The sequence below is a fragment of the Peromyscus eremicus genome, chromosome 3, assembly GCF_949786415.1.
Source record: "Peromyscus eremicus chromosome 3, PerEre_H2_v1, whole genome shotgun sequence".
Taxonomy (NCBI): Eukaryota; Metazoa; Chordata; class Mammalia; order Rodentia; family Cricetidae; genus Peromyscus; species Peromyscus eremicus.
Genome location: NC_081418.1, coordinates 140401587 through 140424979, shown reverse-complemented (window position 1 = coordinate 140424979; position 23393 = coordinate 140401587). Strand labels below are relative to the sequence as shown.

General features: G+C 38.5%; 1 protein-coding gene across 1 annotated transcript in view; it reads left to right on the top strand.

Moving 5' to 3' along the window:
• Positions 1-4581: 4581 nt before the first annotated feature.
• The window catches only part of LOC131906523 (uncharacterized), a 59631-nt gene continuing 40819 nt past the window's right edge, over positions 4582-23393 (top strand). The window contains exons 1-6 of the mRNA XM_059257139.1: positions 4582-4693; positions 6573-6662; positions 7567-7788; positions 9740-9879; positions 12031-12134; positions 15267-15422. Of these exons, the coding sequence (XP_059113122.1) occupies positions 4582-4693; positions 6573-6662; positions 7567-7788; positions 9740-9879; positions 12031-12134; positions 15267-15422 (824 nt within the window). The remainder of the gene's footprint in view (positions 4694-6572; positions 6663-7566; positions 7789-9739; positions 9880-12030; positions 12135-15266; positions 15423-23393) is intronic.

Sequence of the window (23393 nt, the reverse complement as noted above, 5' to 3'; positions counted from 1 at the left end):
GTGTGCTATCATTTTAGCCTCCTCCTTAAACTAAATTTTTCACTGTAAATGTCTTTTTACAATCAGACTCCATTACCAGCAGGATGTAACCCAAAGGGTACTCAGAAGAATGAAATCTGGCACATGGATGGGTTTCACTGGCCTCTAGCACCACTGCAACCAATTCCTTCCAGTCCTGAGGAATAATCATATTACAAATTGACCACGAGTTTAACATTTGCTTTACAAATGAAGAATGCATGAGATATGATATTATAGCTTCCTTAAAGTCCCTTAAATCTAACATTTCCACTGGAGTCCAATTATCTTGTACATGCCCTTGAGCATAGTTCTTGTAAGGTTACCAAATAGATTAAGTTTGGTTGTTTGAAAATAGGCTGTCTCTCTGTAACTGTATAATTCATTCCTGAAATAATTTCACCTTTATATTCTTCTGTATGGGTCTGAATTTCTCTATAAGTCATTTTAACAGGTTTTTCTAAAGTCAATCCGGAGTTAGTTTCACCTTTGAATTTTACTGTCTGGGTGTGAATTTCTCTATGATTCATTTTAACAGGTTTTTCTAAAACTTTTATCTTGGCACTTAAATTGACCAACCTTTTAAAAACTAATATAAGGATAATTAAACAAATAATAGTCATAATTGATGTTACACACATCCCATGAACATTAATTATCCCTCTCATTTAATTGTTCCATTTTTAGACTGCCTAATGTGTTATCAAACAAAGCCTAATTTCCTTCCATTGTAAAAATGTTTCCCATTTTTTAATGTGGGGAAAAAATTATCTTTTAACTAGTTTCTCCCTTTAAGATATCTTAATTGACTTACCAAGTCTGTGTAGAATAGTGAAAGTCTGAGGGAATTTCAAAGCAGCTACTTAGCATGGTGGCAGTACAAAATGGGAATCGAGAGAGAGAGAGAGAGAGAGAGAGAGAGAGAGAGAGAGAGAGAGAGAGAGAGAGAGAGAGGGAGAGGGAGAGGGAGAGGGAGAGGGAGAGGGAGAGGGAGAGGGAGAGGGAGGAGAGGGAGAGGGAGAGGGAGAGGGAGAGGGAGAGGGAGAGGGAGAGGGAGAGAGACAGCCTACTACCTACCAGGAGAAAAAAAAAGGTAAAGAAAGTCCAGCTACGTGCTCTGGCCTGAGCCAGGGGCTCTGTAAACCCACAAGCAGTCTGGCTGCTTTGCCTGCAGCTACATATGGCCCCTTGCAGCTCTGGAGGACTGCAGCTCTGGCTGTGTGCTCCAACCAAGCTGGGGCCCACAAGGTCTCAGCCAAGTGGCTTTTTTATGAATTCTTGCCCCACAGTTGGACGCCAAATGTAGCCAAATTTCTAAGCCGGTCTTATCAAATAAAAAAACACAGAGCCAAATATAGGAGTGAAAGCCTTAGAGATCAGGGAAATAGTGAGAGCCACTAACCAAACTTACCTCACCAGCTCTGCAGCTTCCAAAAGTACTAAGACTTCCTGTCTACCCAGGTTGTTGCTGCCTTGCTGTTCTGCCCTCTCTTTGGCTATCTAGCCCAGATACCTCACTTCCTTGTCACTGCCTGTCTGTACAGATCTCTAGGTCTCTATGATTCATACTGGGATTAAAGGCCTGTGTCTCCACACTTGGCTCTGTGCCCTAGTATGGCCTTGAACATACAGAGACCCTGACTGGTAAGTGATAGGATTAAAGGTATGTGCTACCACTGCCTGACTTTCGTGTTTACCTTGAAGTAGCTTGCTTTCCTCTGATTTCCAGACAAACTTTATTTATTAACATACAAATAAAATATCACCATATTTCAGCACATATAAAATATCACCACACAAAACCATAGGTAAAACTCACACAGAAGAAAAATTTACCTTATCTCAGCTCTAAAAATCAACTGTGAATATCTTCACTTCCAATTGGTAGATTATAAATTAACTAGACTATGTGTGATAATTTGTATCAGAGTTCCTTAAATGTGTATCTCCTTTACTCCCATGACTTCATGCATAAAATGTCTTTCTAAGTATGTTCTAAACTATATCCCATGTAGTTTTTAAACTAAGAACAAAATAGTGTAAACAACTGAAATGTCAACAAAGAGGGGTTACCTAATTAGCATAATTAATTTATGCTGTACAGACATGATTTCTAATTATATATGGCTTTAAAAATTTTGCAGATCAATATTTATAAAATGAAAAATGCTTATTACTTATTACAAAAGAATTAGAAACATGGTGTAAATTGGTGTGGTAGTGTATGGCTATAATCTCAGCTTTCAAGAGCCTGAGTCAAGAGGACTGTGAATTTGAGACCAGCCTGGGCTACACAGTAAGTATGATACAACAACTGTCTCAAAACAAACAAACAAACAAAAACCCCAAACTACCAAAAACTTCAAACAAAAACAAAGCCTGAGTGTGGAGCTCAGTGCTAGGGTATTTACTGAGCATGCTCAATATTAGGTTTAATATCCCAGCAACATTAAATGTCAGCAATAAGACCACTATGTATGAAATGACATCAGTGTTACCAGTAAACACTATCTATGAATAAAAAGCTAAAAGTTAATACCAACAGTTTCACAGTGGAAATGTGAGCACTTCAAAGTATCCTAAAATACACTTAGCTTTAATAAGCATAATTCAAAAACAAGAATTTTCATCATGCAATTTCCTCTTTTCACTTTGGTCAAGAGGAGGGGCAGAAAATCATGAGCTTGAGTATCACTCAAGAGGCGATTCAATTCTGCCTTTTTTCTTGGAGTCTCTGAAGGCTATAAACCAAGGAACGCCAACTTCTCCCCCACTTGGGGATCAATTATCTCTACCAGAATCTATTCCTGGAAGAGACACAGGTAACAACTGCTTTTATTATTTTTCTATCACATGGTTATATATAATCTAGAGAATTTCAGATGGTGTGAAGTGAGAGCAGAATTACTGGGGAAGCCCTGTTGGTTCTATTAGATCTGATTGACTCTGGCAGCATGAGAAAAGTAGAGTTTGGCATTGTTTATTTTCTTTCTAATTGTGCTGTGACTTCTGCTGTGTGCTAAGAAAGTAAGGTAGAGTAATCTATGGAGTTCATTGCTCTTTAGCTGAGTCAAATGTTTATATATAATTCATCTTGAAGGAGTTATAGCAGCCAGGTAAGATGGCTCAGTGTGTAAAGATACTTGCTACACAAGCTTGACTGACCACCTGAGTTTTATCCCTGAAACCCACATAAAGGTGGAATGAGAGGACTCACCTCACTTGGTACAGTTGTCCTCCGGGCACATGTGCACTGTGGTACAGACACTACCATAAGATCAGTAATAATCTAAGAAACACATTCTCTAATGGAAAGCTTCCTTTTTCTTAAAAAAATTAGGGAAAATATGAATAATTCCAGAAATCTTCATAAAATTAAAAAACTAGAAAAGAATCAATCCATGTATTGTTTGTTTTTCATATTTTCTGTTGGCCACAATCTCTCAGTTATCAATGTAAGGGGCAAGGTGAGTTACAAATATTTACTATTGAATAATAATTATATATATAAACAGATTGGGTCTTTTATTAGCATTAACCAATGACTGATTAGTGATAAAATTAATTTTCATGTAGGCTCCTCTGGTAATATCATATACTAGAAAATAATATGTGAAGTGATCATTGACATGAAATAATTTGAGATTAAAACTCCAGGTTATATCCTGCTATGCCCATCTCTATTGCTCCCACACCCCACCCTTGCAATACCCTTTTCTACTTTCCTGGTTGCTGCAGTTACTCCAGGTTATGTAGCATGTCTGAGGACTTGGAGCCAGGAACCTCAGATGCAAGAGAACATGTGGCTGTTGTCTCTCTGGGTTTGGTTTCCCACACAGTAGGATCTTTTCAAGTTGCATCCATTTACCAGGCCTGACCATGGAGAAGAATGTGTAGGCTGTGGCTGGATGGAGAGGTTGGTCATCTCAGGTGTTTGGGTTTAACCCAAGAAATATTTATATGTCTTGGAGCTCAAAATTTTAATCATCTCCTATGTTAATATTCAAATGTTCTTTTTGATGTGGTATATGGGAAACCTGGATAGACATATATAATTGAAAAGACTGCAAGAACATTTTTATATTCATGTGTTTTTCAAAATGTATAATTTTAAAGCAAAGATTTTTATTTATTCAGAAATCTTTGAACTTTTGTTATTTGAATTGATAGTTTAAAAGTGTTTCAATGATTTGTGGTGGTAGCAATTTTGCCTAACAATTTTATATATTTGGAATATTTTGAATAAACAGGCTTTTTCAATATTGCAATGTCTTACAAGTATATTTTAAATTATTTCCATATTTCCTAATAACAATTGCTGTGACCATTAGAGGTATAAATGACAAAAATCTTCAAAGATATCTCACTTCTAGTGGAAATCAGGGTCAGTTAATGTGATTAAGTGTGTTTGGATCATTAAGGGAGTTTATCAAGCCCCTTGCCTTCCCAACCCACTGCAGCATCAGATCTAAGTACCTTCCTAAAGGTGAACACTTTAACTTCTTCTTTGGATATCATTCAAAGTTGGATTTTAACAAAGAACATACTTCACTTACTCCCAAGATGAGTGAGGAGAAGGTTACTTATACAACTGTGAGATTTCATAAATCTTCAGTGTTGCAGAATGGAGGAAGGTCAGATGAGACTCAAGGGTCCAGAGAAGCTGGCCATAGAAGTAAGTGTTTTAAGTGTCTAAATTCTTCTGTTTTTATGCACTGTAACTTTTGACATTTGAAAACAATATTCCACTGTCTTCTATTGAAAACTATAACCTTCTGTTTCAGCTGGGCTTGGTGATGCACAGGGATGTGAAAGAGACAAGTGAGGATGAGTGGGAGAGTATTCATGTACAGATTGTTCAAAAATAAGTTTAAAAATTAGGTGATCATTTTTAAAAGGAAATGAAAACAATAACTCTATTTCTAACTGTTAGCTGGTAACTGAGAAAGCCAGATGGATAGAGTAGAACAATAGAAGTCTATGAGAAAAAATTTCTTGAGAATTGATGAGTGAGAAATGAATACATTCTGTCAAATTTGAAAAACCATTAGGAGGTTTTTATTATTTAGTCTATGCAAGAAGAATTCTGAAAACTTTAAAAATGAAAAACTAGAGTTTGAAGAAACACCAAATGTTCTAGACAAATGAAGTCTTAATGAAATGCAAAATACGCATTAGAAGCAATACTTTCTCTTTAGCAAAAGGTATTTTAATTGTCTTAAATATTTCCAACATCTAATGCAATGAAAGAGCAAAAGTAGTTCATCAGAGAAGGAAATCTCTTCCTGGGAAGAAGCTGCAGAGGAAGAGAGGGGATGAGAGAGTGTAGCTAGAGTTTTCCTGCCTGGCCCACAGTCAGGACAAATCTGTGTCACCTGCCAGTCCCACAGCCGCTCAGACCCAACCAAGTAAACACAGAGGCTTATATTGCTTACATACTGTATGGCCATGGCAGGCTTCTTGCTAACTATTCTTATAGCTTAAATTAATCCATTTCTATTAATCTATACCTTGCCACGTGGCTCGTGGCTTACCGGCATCTTCACATGCTGTTTGTCATTGTGGCGGCTGGCAGTGTCTCTCTCTCAGTCTTCCACTTCCCAGCTTTATTCTCCTCCTTGTCCCGCCTATACTTCCTGCCTGGCCACTGGCCAATCAGTGATTTATTTATTGACCAATCAACAACACAGTTGACATACAGATCATCCCACAGCAAGAGAGGGTAGTGGGGACGGGGATGACTAAACCACATTATGCATTCGCAGAAATGTTAAAGAATAATTAAGTTTATTAACAAAAAAGAGGAAATCTGACTTTTCTGTTCTCTCTCTCTCTCTCTCTCTCTTTTTTTTTTTTGCTTTCTCTTCATGAACTATAACAGCTGAACTCCAAGCTGAGAACTTTAACTTAATCAGGATTGGCTTTCAGATTCCCAGCACCTCAGATTCACAAAGATGTTTAGTATTGTCTAGAAAAAAATGGAGCTTATGGAAAAAAGAGGGAGTTGACTTCTAGGCCCCAGAATAGATGGGCATGTATACAAGTCAGCTCCAGAATAGCCACAGTTCCCTATAATTCTCAAGAACATCCATCCCTCTTCCCTTCCTCCTCATGCTCAGTTATATGTCCTTGGTGGACTGCATACTCCAGTTTGGGATCATCTACCTGGACTGTGTCTGTGCCTCCAGTGCTTTCTGAAGGATGCACTTTTGATCCTATAGAACTGGGTGAGGGGCCTGTGCCTGTCATAAGGTTACTTTTAGGCTGAGTCAGGAAGATTGAGAATGTAAGGCTAAAGGTAAAAAAAAGTTTGTAATCCTTTGAAACTTCACTCATGTAGGATTTCTACAGTGGGTGCATTTTAGGCAGAAATCTACAAATTTTGAAAGCACATGTTCAGTCAGTTTGTATGATGGACTTCTGTAAAACTATTAGAGACCAATATCCCTTTGTTTCCATGCTACACAAAATTATAACCAGTGTTGGGACTTGATCTTTTTATGGTGATTATTTTCTTGCTTTGTTTTTTGTTTGTTTGCTTGTTTTGATTTAAGAGTGTTCAGTTCCTTGGCACCTCATTGCAATACCTCTGGGAATCCTTTGTTCCACTCTGCTGGTGATAGGTGCAGTGTTGGTGAAACACGGTGAGTAACTGGTATACATCTTCTTTGCCTTTCTGCCTAAATAATAACTTTAGAAACAAATTATGTAGCTAACACCCTCGTCCATTGTTCTGCTTATAATCAGGGGAATGTGCCAGATAACTCAGGACTATGTTTTTGCTTTTTGTTTTATTTTGTTGTCTGACACACTACAGTGTCCTAGTCTCATGCATACCTACTCTATTAACTCTGGGGCTGTAGGAAGCTGCCTTGTTCTATTTCATTCTTCGTATTGTCCCTTGTGAAAACTTGAAGGTAGTCTGCTTTCTGAGCTTAAGTGATTGTGAATAGTATATAATATTCTATGAGACACAGCTGTGCCAAAGAAATGATGATGTTCTTTTCCTTTTCCTTGGTGGATATTAAGGACATGGATAAGTGAAAAGTCTTCATCTGTACAGAGACATTAAAGCTTAAGCTTTATTGGATTCCTTTACATGTTTAGAGGAAATCACTCCCAGGCTGTGTTAAAACATGACTACATATCTGGATATTTTGCTTCCCCTCTGATCCAATGAGAATTGTGCCATTTCTTAATGTTTCTTAGTTCACGTTTTCATGCTGTGTTAAGAATTCACTAAACATTTTACTTAGGTATTTACTTGAAAGTTTTGTGTTGTAGAAAATTAAGTAATTGGAAGTTGTGGTACATCCACCACAATTTTATTCAGCTGTATTGTTTGCTTTACATTAAAGTTACTCCGATAGAGAGAAGTTCATGTCTCCATTCCTATAGTGAGTTCATTGAGGTGTTATTTTCTAAATGTCAAAGTACCAGTTAAAGAAGTGATGTGTTGGTTGTCAACATGGGCTTTCTCTGTTATCTTAAATTTCAATATTTACTCCTTATGAGCATTTTCGGTGTTATATCTGTTGCTAATTTTAGTTTTTCAGTATAGTCAAGAAAAACATGAATTGCAGAAAACTCTAAATAATCTCCATCAAGAGTACATCACCATGCAAAATGAGAGCTACTTAAGAGAAGAAATGTTGAGAAATAAGTCTAAAGAGTATGATGCCCTCAAAGACCATCTGAACTCCCTCAACAGAAAAGAGAACAGACGCCACGGGGAAACTAATCTTGTTCCAGATTGCATACAGATCACAGGTAAGGAGAGGATCTTGAGTAAAGAATTGCATTATTCTCCATTGTTTCTTCCCCAGAAGATTTGAAGTCCAATTAGCAGCTTACAATGCTGGTGATCTATGGGTTAATGGCTTGGGGTTTCTGTATCTCATAGAGGCTCCTGGAACCCCAGAAATCCCTGTTTGAATTACAGCTTCTAGAACTCAGTGGCTGTTCTGGCTCCAAAGGGATGAAACTGCAAGTTAGCATAGCTGACAAGTCAGGTTCTTTTGGTCTATGAGTCTCCAACTGTTTTGCTGAGAGAACATGGACGTTTCTAGCTGAGTGGATTTTCCAAATTCTTAGGTTTAAATAGACTTATAGAATTCATATAGATAGAGTCATAAAAATAGTGTGTGTGTGTGTGTGTGTGTGTGTGTGTGTGTGTGTGTGTGTGTGAATGTGTTTTCCTTCTGCCTTAGTATGAGAGAGTTGGCTTATTTGTGACCATGGTGCAGCTCCCTGCAACACATTCTGGAGCTTCAAAATGGTGTCCATACTTGTGTAACTGTCAGTGACACAGTGAATGAGGCCACAAAGATGAAAATATCAAGCATTACAAGGAAACTTTCTTACCGTGTGTTGTGACTGGTTAACTTTGATTGACACAGTTTTTCATTCATCAATAAATATTTTTTAGAATTTAGAGTTTACAAAGAGCTTTTGCATATGATTTCACTACACCATGATTGGGCTTAACAATCATTATTATGTAAGGATTAATAGTATCTTTAAAACTGCTGTATTATAAAATATGTAATAGGAAAAGAAAAAGTACCATTTCTTTGAAATATTCCAGACCCATGAAAAATGTTTTGTTTTAAAATTGCTTTATCATCTGTAAATGGTAGAATATTGCTGTAGTCCCTGTCTGTACAAAGATGAGACAGCAGGATTGTAAATTTGAGGACAATCTGAACAGCTCAGCAAATTCCAGGCTAGCCTGAGATACACAATGATACCTCTTTACAGGAAAACAAAGGTTGGAGATAAAGTTTGTTAATAGACCAAGGCCTTCCCCAGCCCCTCCCTAAACAAAATAATCACATTGAGGTGTTATTGCTACACAACTGTACACATTTTAATGTATTCAACTTGACGTGTTTGGGTATGTGGACATACCATTGAAGGCATCAACATAATTTGGAGAATAGACCAACACCTTCAAAAGCTCCCTCATGTATCTCTTATTTCTCTTAAGGTAAGAGCTTCTAACACAGACCACAACACAACCTTAAGTGCACAGTATATGTGGATGAACTGGGGGCACAGTACATTACTGCAAGTCTAGAATTCCATCATCCTTGTAACTGCCTCTGTGCAGCAAGTGTTTGTTTTCGTACTCCAGCTCTGGTATCTCACAAGCCTCTGCTTCTTAGTGTTGGGCTGTATTAGGTACCTTTTCTCAGTTGAGTCATAAAGGTATGGCACACCATCCTCGAGTTCATGTATATCTGCCACTTAGTTGAGCATCTCTCTTTTGGGGTGTTGAGATGTGAGACATGGTTTCATTCTGCAGTGCAGGCTGTATTAGAGTCTACTTTATATCCAAGGCTGGCATGGAAGTTACTACTTAGCCTAGGCTAGCCTCAAACTGGTGGTGATCCTCCTGTCTCACTCTGTGTAGTGCTCAGGTTATAGGTATAAACTATCGTGCCCAGGCAATTTCCTTCCCTTTAAAGGATAAATAGCATTCCTTTGTGTGCATGTGTTACATTGTTTTCTACTGATGTCTACATCAGTATTTGTGTATATCCACTGTTATAAACAACACTGCATAGAGCATTGGTGTACTGGGATCTCTCAGCATTCTAGAATTTCAATTTCTTTGAGCTCTGAAATTTTACTTAGTTATAGATGTTTAATTAAAAAAGTGACCTAATAACAGAATACTAGAAAATAAGAATTTTTATCATTCCCCTTTCTTTTGTAGGCACAAATGTTGAAGGACACTGGTTCTGCTATGGCGTAAAATGTTATTTCATCATGGACAATAAACACTGGAGTGGATGTAGTCAGACCTGCCAGGGCTGCAGCTTATCCCTTTTGAAGATAGATGATTACAGTGAACTGGTACCGTAGACACTTACATGCTTCTTTATTCTTAGACTCCTTCTCTAACCCTTGGAAGTGAGATGCTGAGCCCAGGCAGGTTTACTAAAAGAGAGACCTCTAAGTGTTGTACATGGTTTGCCTGTAACGTGAGCAAAAACTGTGCAGTAAGAGTATCCTAGGCTACTCCTTCCTGCTGCTGACTTAGTGTCAGGACACAGGGTCCGTTATGAGAAGACTGGTTACTAAAGAGAGTTGTGTCTTTGCAAGCTCCTTCCTTTCTCAGGAGTCTGCAAGAGAGTCCCTCAGAGAATCGTGTTTTCCCTGAATATGTTTAACCCTTTAGTACAGCACATCCTGTGACTGACAGTTATGTATCTCCATAGAGTGCCAACTCCAGCCAGAGAGGCCACTGTCTAGGGTTTGCTCTTTGGAACCTGGAAGTGAGACTGCCTGAGATGAGTAATTGGATGACAATAGAGAAAGTAACTGATGTAGCACAAATTTTAAAAGTTCTTATTAATAAAATCAAACCCAGAGCCAGGTATTGGGGTGAACGCTGAATGATCAGAGAAACAAACAACCCACAGCTACCTCTCCTTGCCAATTCCTCAGCTGATCCTGTTTCCTCAAACTGGAAGCCTCTGTTTCCTCACCCAAATGGATCTCAGCTGAACTGTTGCTCAAAAGCCTAAAAGCTTAAACAGGCCAAAAGCTTCTAGTTTCTGGTCTTTACACCTTATATTCCTTTCTGCTTTCTGCCATCACTTCCCAAGATTAAAGGATCACTTCCTGGGATTAAAGGTGTGAGTCATCATGCCTGGCTGTTTCTAGTGTGGCTTTGAACTCACAGAGATCCAGATAGATCTCTGCCTCTGGAATGCTAGGATTAAAGGCGTGTGCTACCACTGCCTATCCTCTATGTTTAACATTATGGCTGTTCTGTTCTCTGCCTCTGGAATGCTAGGATTAAAGGTGTGAGTGCCACCGTTTTCTGGCCTCTATGTCTGTCTAGTGGCTGTTCTGTTCTCTGACTCCAGATAAATTTATTAGGGTGTACAACATATTTTGGGAAACACAATATCACCACAAACTGACCTCTGGGCTAGTTTGAAAAATGGAAATACACGAGATCTGTAGAATTAAGTATTTTACCAGTTAGCTCCAATGTGATTGTCAGTGAAATTGTCCATAATCTTTACTTCATACTGTTTTTATGTTTTTAAAAAAGATGTCTATTTTTAGAAATGAGCAATTAAAAGAAAACAAAGGTGCCAAGGTCCTGACATTTTCTTTTTAAATTATTACTAACAAAATCTCTTTTAATATGAAGACTATATTTTTCTAGAGAAAAGGCTGAATGATCAGCTTGAAACCTTTGTCATTTAGAACATGGTACAAAATTTATACACCAATTCAATACATGTATAAAAGGTTATAACATAAAAAAATTTTAAAGTCAAGTAATAATGTAAATTGCCTTTTGATATAGTAATCGTAATTAAATTTAAAATATATCCAGGCATTTAAGTAGACATCATGCCACTTGGATGTCACATGTAAGACATTAAAGTTTTCCAAATATCTGTCCCTTTCCTCCTCAATTTCTGTCACTTCCAGGTCTTAACTTGATAACAGCTTCTTCTCTGGAGCATGGAGCTTAATGCACAACTTTTCACACAGTACTTTTCATCTTAATAAATTTGCTATGAAGACAGGGCATTACTTACCATATGAACACTTCTCACATACCTCTGTGGTCTTTGGGAATGTACATTTGAATAATTTCATAGAGTGTCAGAAATTACTTAATGAACTATGTATGCAGTGTGCTGGTTTTTAGGAGACACAAGCAGTAGTATTGTGAGTTCCAGGTTGGCCTTGGTTATACAGTGAGACTTGGTCTAAGAAACACAGACATAAATCATTTCATAAACCTAGTATCTCTAGACACTTGCTGTTTTCATTTTAAATAACGTGTGTAACTGACATTGGTTTTTACATACATGAGCTACTAGTGGGAAATCACTTTAAAAACGAACTTGGAGGGACTGAAGTGCTGGAGGACAGGACAGCAGAGAACTGACATAAAAATAGCTGGGAGCTGCTATGTTGTTCTTTTCTCACCAAACCGTAGGAAATTTATCATCAGATGTGTCTTTTCTCCTACAGACGTTCCTAATTTCCCGGCTTACTAAAAACAGTTACTGGATTGGATTAAAATATGATAAGAGGAGTCAGAAATGGCAATGCATTGGTGATGGCCCATCTAAAGTGTGAGTTTCCTGAGCCCTCACACTCTAGAATTGGTGCACAGTTGGGAGGAGGGTTGCAAAGGCATTTCTCTCATTTCACAATGCTTTCCTCATTTTCAGTGGAACTCAGGGGTAAGGACAAGATGCATAAGACAGTGTTTGAGCAAGTGCTAGACTGTCAAATGTTAATGGACTGGACATTGTTAATGTGAATCTTGACCATATATATTGTATATACTTATTGTATATAGTTTTTCTTATATTAGTTATATCCTTCTTTTATTATTTTAGACAAAAATGGGAAATGTAGTGATATATTGTTTGCCCTAATAAACTTGCATGAAGATCAGAGGACAGAGCCGGTCACTAGATTAGACATAGAGGTCAGGCAGTGGTGGCACACACCTTTAATCCCAACACTTGAGATCTCATGCCTTTGCTTAGGAAGCACACATGCCTTTAATCCCAGGAAGTAATTTGGCAGGGCTGAGAAAGGTATATAAAGTGTGAGGAAACAGGAACTCACTCTCTTTAAGCTGAGGATTTCATAGAGATAAGAACTAATGTCTGGCTACTTTGCTTCTCTGATCTTTCAGCTTTCACCATGATATCTGGCTCTGGGTTTTTTTTCTTAATTAAAAGACCAACTAAGATTCAAACAGCAAGTTTGTTTGGTATTCTATAATATTCTTGTACTTTATAGGTATGTCCTTTTTAGGTTGGGAAAATTTTCTTCTATGATTTTGCTGAATATATTTTCTGGGCCTTTGAAGAGGGATTCTCCTACCTTTTTTATTCCCATTTCTTTTAAGTTTGTTCTTCTCATAGTGTTCCTGATGTTCTGGATATTTTGTGTTAGGATGTTTTTATATTAAATATTTTCTTTGACCAATTAATTTATTTCCTCTATTGTATCTTTAACACCCGAGATTCTCTCTTCCATCTCTTGTATTCTGTTAATGATGCTTGCATCTCTAATTCCTGTTCCCTTATCCAGGTTTTCCATTTCCAGAATTCCCTCAGTTTGTGTTTTCTTTTTTGTTTCTGTTTCCATTTTCAGGTCTAGAAGAGTTTTCTTTCTTTCTTTCTTTCTTTTTAATTTTTTGGTTTTCTTAACATCCTTTAAGAGATTTATTGATTCCCTCCAATTATTTTATTTGTCTTTTCCTCTTTTTCTTCAAAGGGTTTTTAATTTTCTCTTTAAAGACTTCTATCATCTTCATTAAGTTATTTTTTTCAGTTGTTTTCTTGTGTTTCAGCTGCATTGGAATGTTCAGGTCTTGCTATTGTAGGATAGCTGGGTTCTAGTGGTGGCATATTGCCCTTTCTGTTATTGATTGTGTTCTTACACTGGAGTGTAGGCATCTGGATTTGGGATGTTCATAGGTCTAGATGTTGATTCCTGCATTTGTGTTTGTTGGATGGGTGTTTTGTCCCTTTGTTTTCTGTTTCATCTCTGGTCTTCTGGCTAATTGGCCAAGTGTTCTGATGACTGGAGAGTCTTCAGGTGCAGTAGTGAGTCTCCTGTAGTGGAGAGTTTTCTCTCCAGGTCCCGCCAAGCCCTGGCAGCCCACTTATAAAATAAACACACAGATGCTTATATTATTTAAACTGTTTAGCCTAATGGCTCAGGCTTCTTGCTAGCTGTTCTTATATCTTAAATTAACCCACTTCTATAGTCTATACTTTGCCAAGTGGCTCGTGGCTTATTGGTACCTTATATCTTTCTTGTCCTGGTGGCGGCAGCTGGCAGTGTCTCTCTGACTCAGCCTTCCACTTCCCAGAATTCTCTTCTCTGCTTGTCCCACCAATACTTCCTGCCTGGCTACTGGCCAATCAGCATTTTATTTATACAAAGCAATATCCACAGCACTTCCCCTTTTCTTTTTTTTTCTAAAAGGAAGGTTTTAACTTTTACATAGTAAAATTGCATATAACAAAACAAATTATCAAGCAAGAATTATAGTTATAATATCTAGTCTATTTATATAGTAACTAGTTTATTTGGCAAAATTAAAGAAGATATCTTATCTATCTTATATTTGTGAGTCTAAGATTTCATATCTAACTTATCTTTTATCATAACTAAGGAAAATTGTAACTATCTAGCTTCAACTACATCAAAGACCTCAGAAGGATATAATATTACCTGAGAAACGGGAGAAAGATGCAAGCAACTTTTGGGAGTCTTGCAGGGTAGACAGAGACAGCTGACAGCCTGGACAGTCATCCAAAGTTCTCTTGTAAAGTTAGGCCTAGAGTCTCTCAGTCGCTTTTCTCTGTGTCCTGTAGAATGTCTGGCAGTTTCCTCTGCAAAGCAGGAACCTGAAGGACAATTTTGCCAAGCAAAGTTCAGTGGTCACCTTTCTATGGGTCCTGCATGTCCAGTCAATCAAGCAGTCCAGGAAAGAACAGTTTCTTGCCCAAATGGCTATTTTTGCCAAGGTAAAGATAAACTCCATATAGAGTATCTTCAATGCCCATCCTCCTCTCTGAAGTAAATCGGTGCTGCAGGTTCCACAGGAACATGCGTTCAATGTGACAGGTGACAGGGCAGCCCCCTTTCCAGCCGCACCCCGTTTCCGGGACGAATGGCTCTCCACACAGGACCCCGGTCCTGACGTACCTTGTCCTTTTTGCCATGTACATTTATTTTTTTAAATGTCTTTATTGAAATAAGCATCATAGAAAATCAACTTTAGTGTAAAATTATCCCTTAGCAATACTGAAAGTTAATTTTACTTGATGATGAAAAGTTAATAGTGTGGAAGGGATAAAGAGTAGAATTGGGTTTAAGAAACTATTTTTCTGTTTATTTTTATTATATTTTTTATTTTTTTGTGAATGTATGCATATTTATGTAACCATGTTACAGCACATCTGTAGTTAGAGGGCAACTGAAGGAATCACTTCTCTCCTACTGTGTGGTATCTGAGGGTTAAATTCAGGTTATCAGGTTTGACGACAATGGCCTCTATTCACTGAGCCATGTCACTGGCCCAAGATCATTTTTTATGAATCCAGAGAAAACAAAAAAACTTTAGTAAAACATAGTTCATTCTATAGTCTGTATATTTGGGCAAATAAATTTTGTTTTTAAAATTGTGGTCTACATCAAGTTTTAAAAACTGACCATTATGTTTTGTTTTATAGTAATTTGACAACAATGAAATCATTAAAGGAAAGTGGAGTCTGTGCATTTCTCAGCTTTGGAGGTATACTTCGTGATGACTGTGGTAGAACCCACCCCTGTTTCTGTGAAAAGAGAATAGATAAATTCTCTGATTCAGTTTGCAGTATAAAGGAAGAGTAAAAATGGAACATTTTTCATCTTTGTTGGTTTCCTGGGATGATTTGTGTCTACTTAATGACTGAATGTCTTAACCACAGGACTCAATCAGCCAAGAAAACTGGGTAATAGATGGGAAAGGGAAGAAATATTCTTCTGAAACCTGACTTAACACAGCAGAAGCCATCTTACTTCTTGTGAACACAGCAGCTTATGTCTGGAGAGAATGGATGCCATTTGTTCCAAGCCTGCAATATCATTCTTTTTTTTTTCCTGGATGACACACAGATCCAAATACAGAACCATGAAAAACAGCACACGCATATCCTTTTTACTAGGATAAGCCATTTCTATAGCCCACTGCTGTCACATCACAGTTATGAACTAGGATGCAGTTCTCGGTGCCTGTTAGTTGGTTGGTTAGTGTCTATTATTTTTCGGATGTAGGAGAATTTATTTTTAAAAATCATTTCTTTGCTGTAAAATATATTTCCAGATTTGATGAATAGTTCCCAGGCTAGTTCAAGGACTTCATACAACCATCCCACAGTCCATATATGTTCTCATCCTCTCTCTATCTCATTGATTTGCTGATAAGTTGAGACCACATAGATACAGTAATATTAAGTGAGGCCAGCTGGATGTCATGGCTCAAATTTATAATCTTAGAGATACAGGAGTTTTGGTGCATCCTATATCTGCATAGTAAGTTTGAGGTTACTTGGGCTACAGAGTGATACTTTCTCATGAAGCATAATAATAATGATGGTGGAAATAATAAAACTAAGCTGCCCGTGGACATTTACTAGGGACAATCCATTTCTTTTATAGCATCATACTAAAATAATAAATCTCAAGAGAATTAGTATTGACCAAGTAATATGCTCTACTCCATAACCCATATTCATATTTGTCAATTTCCTGCATGATATCAGTGTCAATATTTCCTCACATTCTCTATCACCACATGAATTCACTTGTAATGTCCTTTAGATCTAAAACTGTTAGTGATTTATGATGTGTGTTTTTGAACTTTGATATTAAAAAAATCAACTTTTACCTTGTATTGTATATGTAACAAAATATACTCACTCTAGGTCATGAGCAATTTGAGTTTTAAAAACTAAGTACTCATCTTCAAAAATCACTGTACAGGCTATTTTTATGTCATCTTAATAAAAGTTAAATACATCTGAGAGGGGGAACCTCAATTGAGAAAGTGCCTTAATAAAATCTGGCTATAGGCAATCCTGTAGGGGATTTTCTCAATTAGCAATTGTTTGGGTGGGCTCAGCCCATTGGGTGGGCCCAGCCCATTGTGAGTGGTGCCCTCCTTGGGCTGGTGTTCCTGGATACCATAAGAAAGGAGGCTGAGCAAACCATGGGGAGCTTCCATTAATGAGCACTCTTACATGGTCTCTTCATCAGCTTCTGCCTCCTGGTTCTTGCCAGGTTTTAGTGCTTGTTCTGACTTCCTTCAGTGATGCATTGTTAATTGGAATGGTAGCAAAACAATCCCTTTCCTTCCCAAAATGTTTTGGTCATGGTGTTTCATCACAGCAATCGTCCTCCTAACAGAACAATAAAACCCTATGAGGTACATTTTCTTTTTACCACCCAAAGTCCTTTTCTGCCCCTTGGCCTCCCCACCTGGGCCCAGGTAAGCAGCTGTATGTTCTCTTGTACTGTAAATTAGTAAGGCATATTCCACATGCTAAGTACAGATTTGTGATTGGCTCCTTATTTCTTTGCCTCTTTTTGTTATGAATTACCTGTGCTGATGGGTAGACCCAAGGTGCCCACAGCAGGTGAGTGACAGAGATGTGTGGGAGACCAGCCCACACATTTATTTACCCCAGGGACTCTTGAGAAATGAGAGATAAGAGACTTAGTTAGAAATAAAGGGGAGAGAAAACACAGAATAGACTTGAGTGGGTCTGGATCCTTATCTATCGGCTCAGAACTTTATTGCAAAGGTATATTTATAACAATGCCAAGGGGTGGAGCAAAAGATCTCCCCCTTGCTAGTTACAGTCAAGTGCAGACCCTTACAAACACCTGATACTCAAGCCCGTGGTCCAATCAACCTCTTATGCAGTCTCGCTGGGTACAGCCACTAGGAAACCAAGTCGGCTACAACAGAGATGCCATGCTCTCAATGAAGAGTTTTATTTGGTGGGGTGAAGAGAGAGGGGGGAGAGAAAGAGGAAAAGAGAGAGAAGGGGGAGGGGTTTGAGAGATGCACACTTCATGGAAGGAAAGTGGAAGAGAAAGGAGAGAAATGGGTAGAGTTTTCCATTAAGAATAGGCACTTGGGAGGCAGAGGCAAGTGGATCTCTATGAGTTCGAGGCCAGCCTGGTCTATAGAGTGAGATCCAGGAAAGGCACAAAGCTACACAGAGAAACCCTGTCTCAGAAAAAAAAAAAAAAAAAAAAGAACAGGATTTTTTTGGCTGGGTGGTGGTGGCGCACGCTTTTAATCCCAGCACTTGGGAGGCAGATTCAGGTGGATCTTTGTGAGTTCAAGGCCAGCCTGGTCTACAGATCGAGATCCAGGAAAGGCACAAAGCTACACAGAGAAACCCTGTCTCAAAAAACAAAAACAAAAAAAAAAGAAATAGGCTTTTATTGATTGGATTCCCCTTGGTGCAGTGAGGAGGGGCTTGGATCTACCTTGACTCAGTGTGCCAGAATTTGCTGACTCAAAAATATTAACTATTTGAACTCCTAGAGTTATACTAAAACCAGTCTATCCTGTATCATGAAGTCTGTGAATGAAGCATAGCTATCTGTAACTTTAGTAGAAATCTTATTAATGAACTGTCAGTAAGCTTGGGATTGGGGCTATCAAACTGATACACCCTAGTCATCAAACATCATCAAATCTGAGAAGGATAAATTTAAGAGATGAGACAGCTTTTTAGCTACCTGGCCTGCACCACAATCCCAAGTTTCTCTGTAGTCATTGGGGGCTTGGACAGAAGCCTGCAAAGGAGCACTTGTTCAGCTGATAAGCCCAGATGATCTGACAGATTTTCTGTAGAGTAAAAATTTGGGAAGGTCATCCTACCTGTCTTGGCAGACAGGATAATCTATCCCTGTTGCTCCTCTTTATTCAGTCTGGTCAGGATCTCAGCATTTTTCTGCATGGCTGGCCTTGCCATAAGCTTCCAGGTAGAGGTTCTGTGGCCATCTATCTCCTTGGAGATGATACGGGATGCTATCAGGAGCTGACATGTCTCTTTACCATAAAAAGCTTTTATATTAAATGACATATTCTCAGATCTCTACAGGTGTTTGAGGACTGGGGGAACAAAATCTGTTAGATGTATTTATAACTTTAAGAGCATATATATGACTTAAATCTGAATATACAGGTTTCCCAGTTAGTTACAGCTTAATGAAGTTAGCAAGGGCAGGGGGGCTAACTTTCTTAAGCCTGAATATACCTTGAGTGAGGAGAGACATTATTTAAGCTGTTGGCAGTGATATCTGAATCTATTACCATTTTTCAGGCCCTGTAGCTGTAGCTCTGATCTTTGAGTACAGCCAGATTATAATCCTGAATGACTTATACAGAAATAATTATTTCTTAAGCTGTTTCCTGAGAAGGCAAAGATGAGTGACAGGGAAAGGTCCCAGGACAGAATGAGAACAGGAGAAAAGGGGCTTGTGAATCACAGCGCAGCCCAACTCAGAGAAAAGGACCCTCTGAGAAAAAGGAAAGTACCCTCTTGGTGGACTCTATGCCAGAGTTTTTCCATTTGACCCAGCATCCCATGAGGTGCACACCTCTCAAACCCCTTGCCCTTCTCCTTTTCCCTATCTCTCTCTTTCACACACCAAAAAAAAAAAAAAAAAAACCACTCTTCACTGAATATTATCTGCATGGCATCTCTGTCTCTCACTTGCTGTGGGGCACCTTGGCTCTACCCACCAGCATTTGTTTGTAATTCATAACATTGGTGCCCAGGGTTGCCAGGCAATCCCACTGCTTTCTCCTGCCCACAGGCAGTCTTGAGGAGCTTTGGGAACCTGTGCCACCCACCATGTTTCTGGCTGAAGGACCACTGGAAACTCTTCACCCTATTGGATAGGTAAGCTCCCTCCCTCTTCAGTGAGCTTCCCGTTGGGGCATTTTCCCACAACTGAGGGTTCACTCGTATCATAGTGCTGATCACTTCGCCTTTGGGCTTTAAGCCCCTTGGGTCTTTGCTCCTGCATGGCCCAAAGCTATTGTGTGACGATCCTTTAGCTATTTTGAGCCCTTTGTTGGCTGACTGTCTGGGATGCTGGAGGTCAGTCTTGTTTTGGTTGCTGTCTGCAGGCTCACAGCGCTGAGCCCTCACCCCTATGCAATGGCATATGGAGATGGGTGTGTCACACTCTGGCTCCTGCCCCTCAACCCCTGCTTTTTGGACAATGGTCCACTGAACAACTTGTGCCATTCATTAGTCCTCACTGAATTTCTGAGATATTAAAGATTCCAGCCCTTGGATCTTTTCTACTTCATTGTGAAAAAATGCACTACCCTCTCCCAGTTCCCTCCTTGTTGCCAACTCCCCCATGTTCCTCCAGCCTCCTCATAAACAATTATATCATCACCTGTCTGTAGCTGGAGTTTACTCCAGTCCCGCTCAGGCTGAGGTCAGGACAAATCTCTCTCACCTGCCAGTCCTGCAGCCGCTTGGACCCAAGTAAACACACAGAGATTTATATTACTTATAAACTGTATGGCTGTGGCAGGCTTCTTGTTATCTAGTTTTTATATCTTAAATTAACCCATTTATATTAATCTATAAGTTGCCACATGGCTTGTGGCTTACCAGTACTTTTACATCTTGCTTCCTTTGTATCTGGCTAACAACTCCTGACTCAGCCTTCCACTTCCCAGAATTCTCTTCTCTCCTTATCCCGCCTACACTATACTTCCTGCCTGGCTACTGGCCAATCAGCATTTTATTTATCCATCAATCAGAGCAATACATTCAGAGCATACAGAAAGACATCCCCAGCACCAGTCGCCAGGTTCCTTTACATGGCATGTACCCCTTGCCTCTAATTCCTATCCTTGTCAGTAATTCTATCTTAAATCTTTTCTCTCTGCTGTATAACACTGTTGCCAGGACTTCCTGTTCCACCCATGGGACTTTGGAGTAGGGCCCTTCCCCTGCTCCACTGGCTGCTCTGCCACCTCTAGGGGCTCCTCCCCACTGGTAGCTGAATAAAATGGGCGGTGGACTAAACATAGAAATATCTGTTCAATTGAAATTCCAGAATGTTGACATGTTGACAAATCCCTGTACACCCATGTTCTATGCAGTGTTTTTATAAAAGTAGACATACAGGAATAGCAGATGTGTCCATTATATATATAATAGCAATGAGTAGAAAAAATGTAGCACATGCACATAAAGGAATACTATTTATCCTTTAAAAGAAAGTGAATTGACTGGGCATGATGGTTTATGACTATAATTTGAGCACTACACAGAGATAGGAGGATCACCACCAGTTTCAGGCCAGCCTAGGCTAAGTGGTGACTTCCATGCCAGCCTTGGCTATAAAGCAGATTCTAAGACATCCTGGGCTACAGAATGAAACCATGTCTCACACCTCAGCACCTCAAAAGAGATGCTCAACTAACTGACAGACATGGTTGAACTAGAGGATGGTGAGCAAAGTGAAAAAGTCAGGCTCAGGACCATACTTTATAACTCGACTGAGAAAAGGTTTCTAACACAGCCCAACACTAAGAAGCAGAGGCTTGTGAGATACCAGAGCTGGAGTATGGAGAACCAACACTTGCTGTACAGAGGCAGTTGCAAGGATGATGCACTGTGCCCCCAGTTCATCCACATATACTGTGTACTTAAGGTTGTGCTGTGGTCCGTGTTAGATGCTCTTACCTTAAGAGAAATAAAAGGCACATGAGGGAGCTTTTGAAGAAGTTAGTCTATTCTCCTGATTACACTGATGCCTTCAATCTGTGCCCACATACCCAAACACATCAAGTTAAATACATTAAAATATGTGCATTTTGTGTAGCAATAATATCTTGATACAATTATTTTGTTTGGTGAGGGACTGGGGATGGTCATGCTCTATTAACAAACTTTATCTCCAACCATTGTTTTCCTGTAAAGAGGTATCATTGTGTATCTCAGGCTGGCCTGGGATTTGCTGAGCTGTCCAGATTGTCCTCAAATTTATAATTCTCCTGTCTCAGTCTCCTAAGAACAGGGACTACAGCAATATGCTACCATTTACAGATGATGAAGTTCTTTTAAAATAATGACACAAAACCTTTTTCTTGGCTCTGAAATATTTCAAAACATTTTTGGCACTTTTTCTTTTCTTATCACATATTTTATAATGTTGCAGTTTTAAATATATTATTAGTCCTTGCATAATAATAATTGCCAACCCATATCATACATAAAAGCTCTTTGTAAACTCTAAATTCTGAAAATAATATTTAATAATGAATGATAAACTGTATCAACTAAAGTTAACCAGTCATGATGCAAGGTAACAAAGTTTCCTTGTAATGCTTGATATTTTCATTTTTCTGGCATCATTTACTGTGTCACTGACAGAGTTACACAAATGTGGATACCATTTTGAAGCTCCCAAATATGCTACAGGGAGCTTCACCATGGTTAAAACTATCTCATACCAAGAAAGAAGGGAAAAAGACATACACACAATTATTTTTATGACTGCATCCATATAAATGTTCTAAGTTCATTTCAGCCTAAGAATTTTGTAAATACATTCTTATTGGAAGCTCCTATGTTCTGTCAGCAACAAAGTTAGAGACTCAAATTTTCCCACTGACCAAAAGAACATGAATTATCAGCTGTGGTGACTTACAATTACATCCCCTTAGAGAAGTAGAAGCCAGACAGCCACTGAGTTTTAGAACCTATAAAGTTCTCCTAATTCAAACAGGGGTTTCTGGGGTCCCAGGTCCTTCTATAAGATAAGGAAACCCCAGGACATTAACCCAAAGATCATGAGCATTGTAAGCTCTAAATTGGACTTCAAATCTTATGGAGAAATAACAATACAAAATAATGCAATTCTTCATTCAAGATTCCCCATCCCCCATGTCTGTGCACTGTATGAAATCTAAAACAACATTAGTTTCTGCATAACATCTGTTCTGTTTTCTGTTGAGGGAGTCCAGATGGTCTCTGAGGGCATCACACTCTATAGACTTATTTCTCAACATTTCTTAGCTTAAGTGACTGTGATTTCACATAGTTCTGTATTTTTGATAGAAATTAGAGTTTTCTGCAACTCATGTTTTTCTTGACTATACTGAGAAACTAAAATTAGTACCAGATATAACACCTAAAATGTTCATAAGGAATAACTATTGAAATTAAGTATAACAGAAAAAGCCCATGTTGACAACAAACACATATCATTACTTTAACTGGTACTTTGACGTTTAGAAAGTAACACCTCAATTAACTAATTATAGGAATGGAAATAAAAATTTCTCTTTAATGTAAAGTAAACAATACAGCTGAATAAAATTATGGTGGATGTACCACACCTTCCAATTATTGCATTTTTCACAGCACAAAACTTTTAAATAAATACTTCAGTAAAATATTCAATAAATACTTAACACAGCATGAAAATGTGAACTAAGAAACATTAAGAAATGGCACAATTCTTATTGGAAAAGAGAGAAAGCAAAATAGCCAGACACGTAGCCATGTATTAGCAGAGCCTGGGAGTGATTTCCTCTAAAAATGTGAAGAAGTCCAATAAAGCTTAAACTTCAATGTCTCTGTACAGATGAGGTCTTTTCAACTAACCATGTCCTTAATATATACAAAGGAAAATAAAAATAAAATCATCATTTCTTTTGCATATCTGTTTCTCACAGAATGTTTACATAAGATTTACAATCATCTAAACTCAGAAAGCAGACTATCACAAAGTCCTCAAAAAGCAACAATACCAAGAATGAG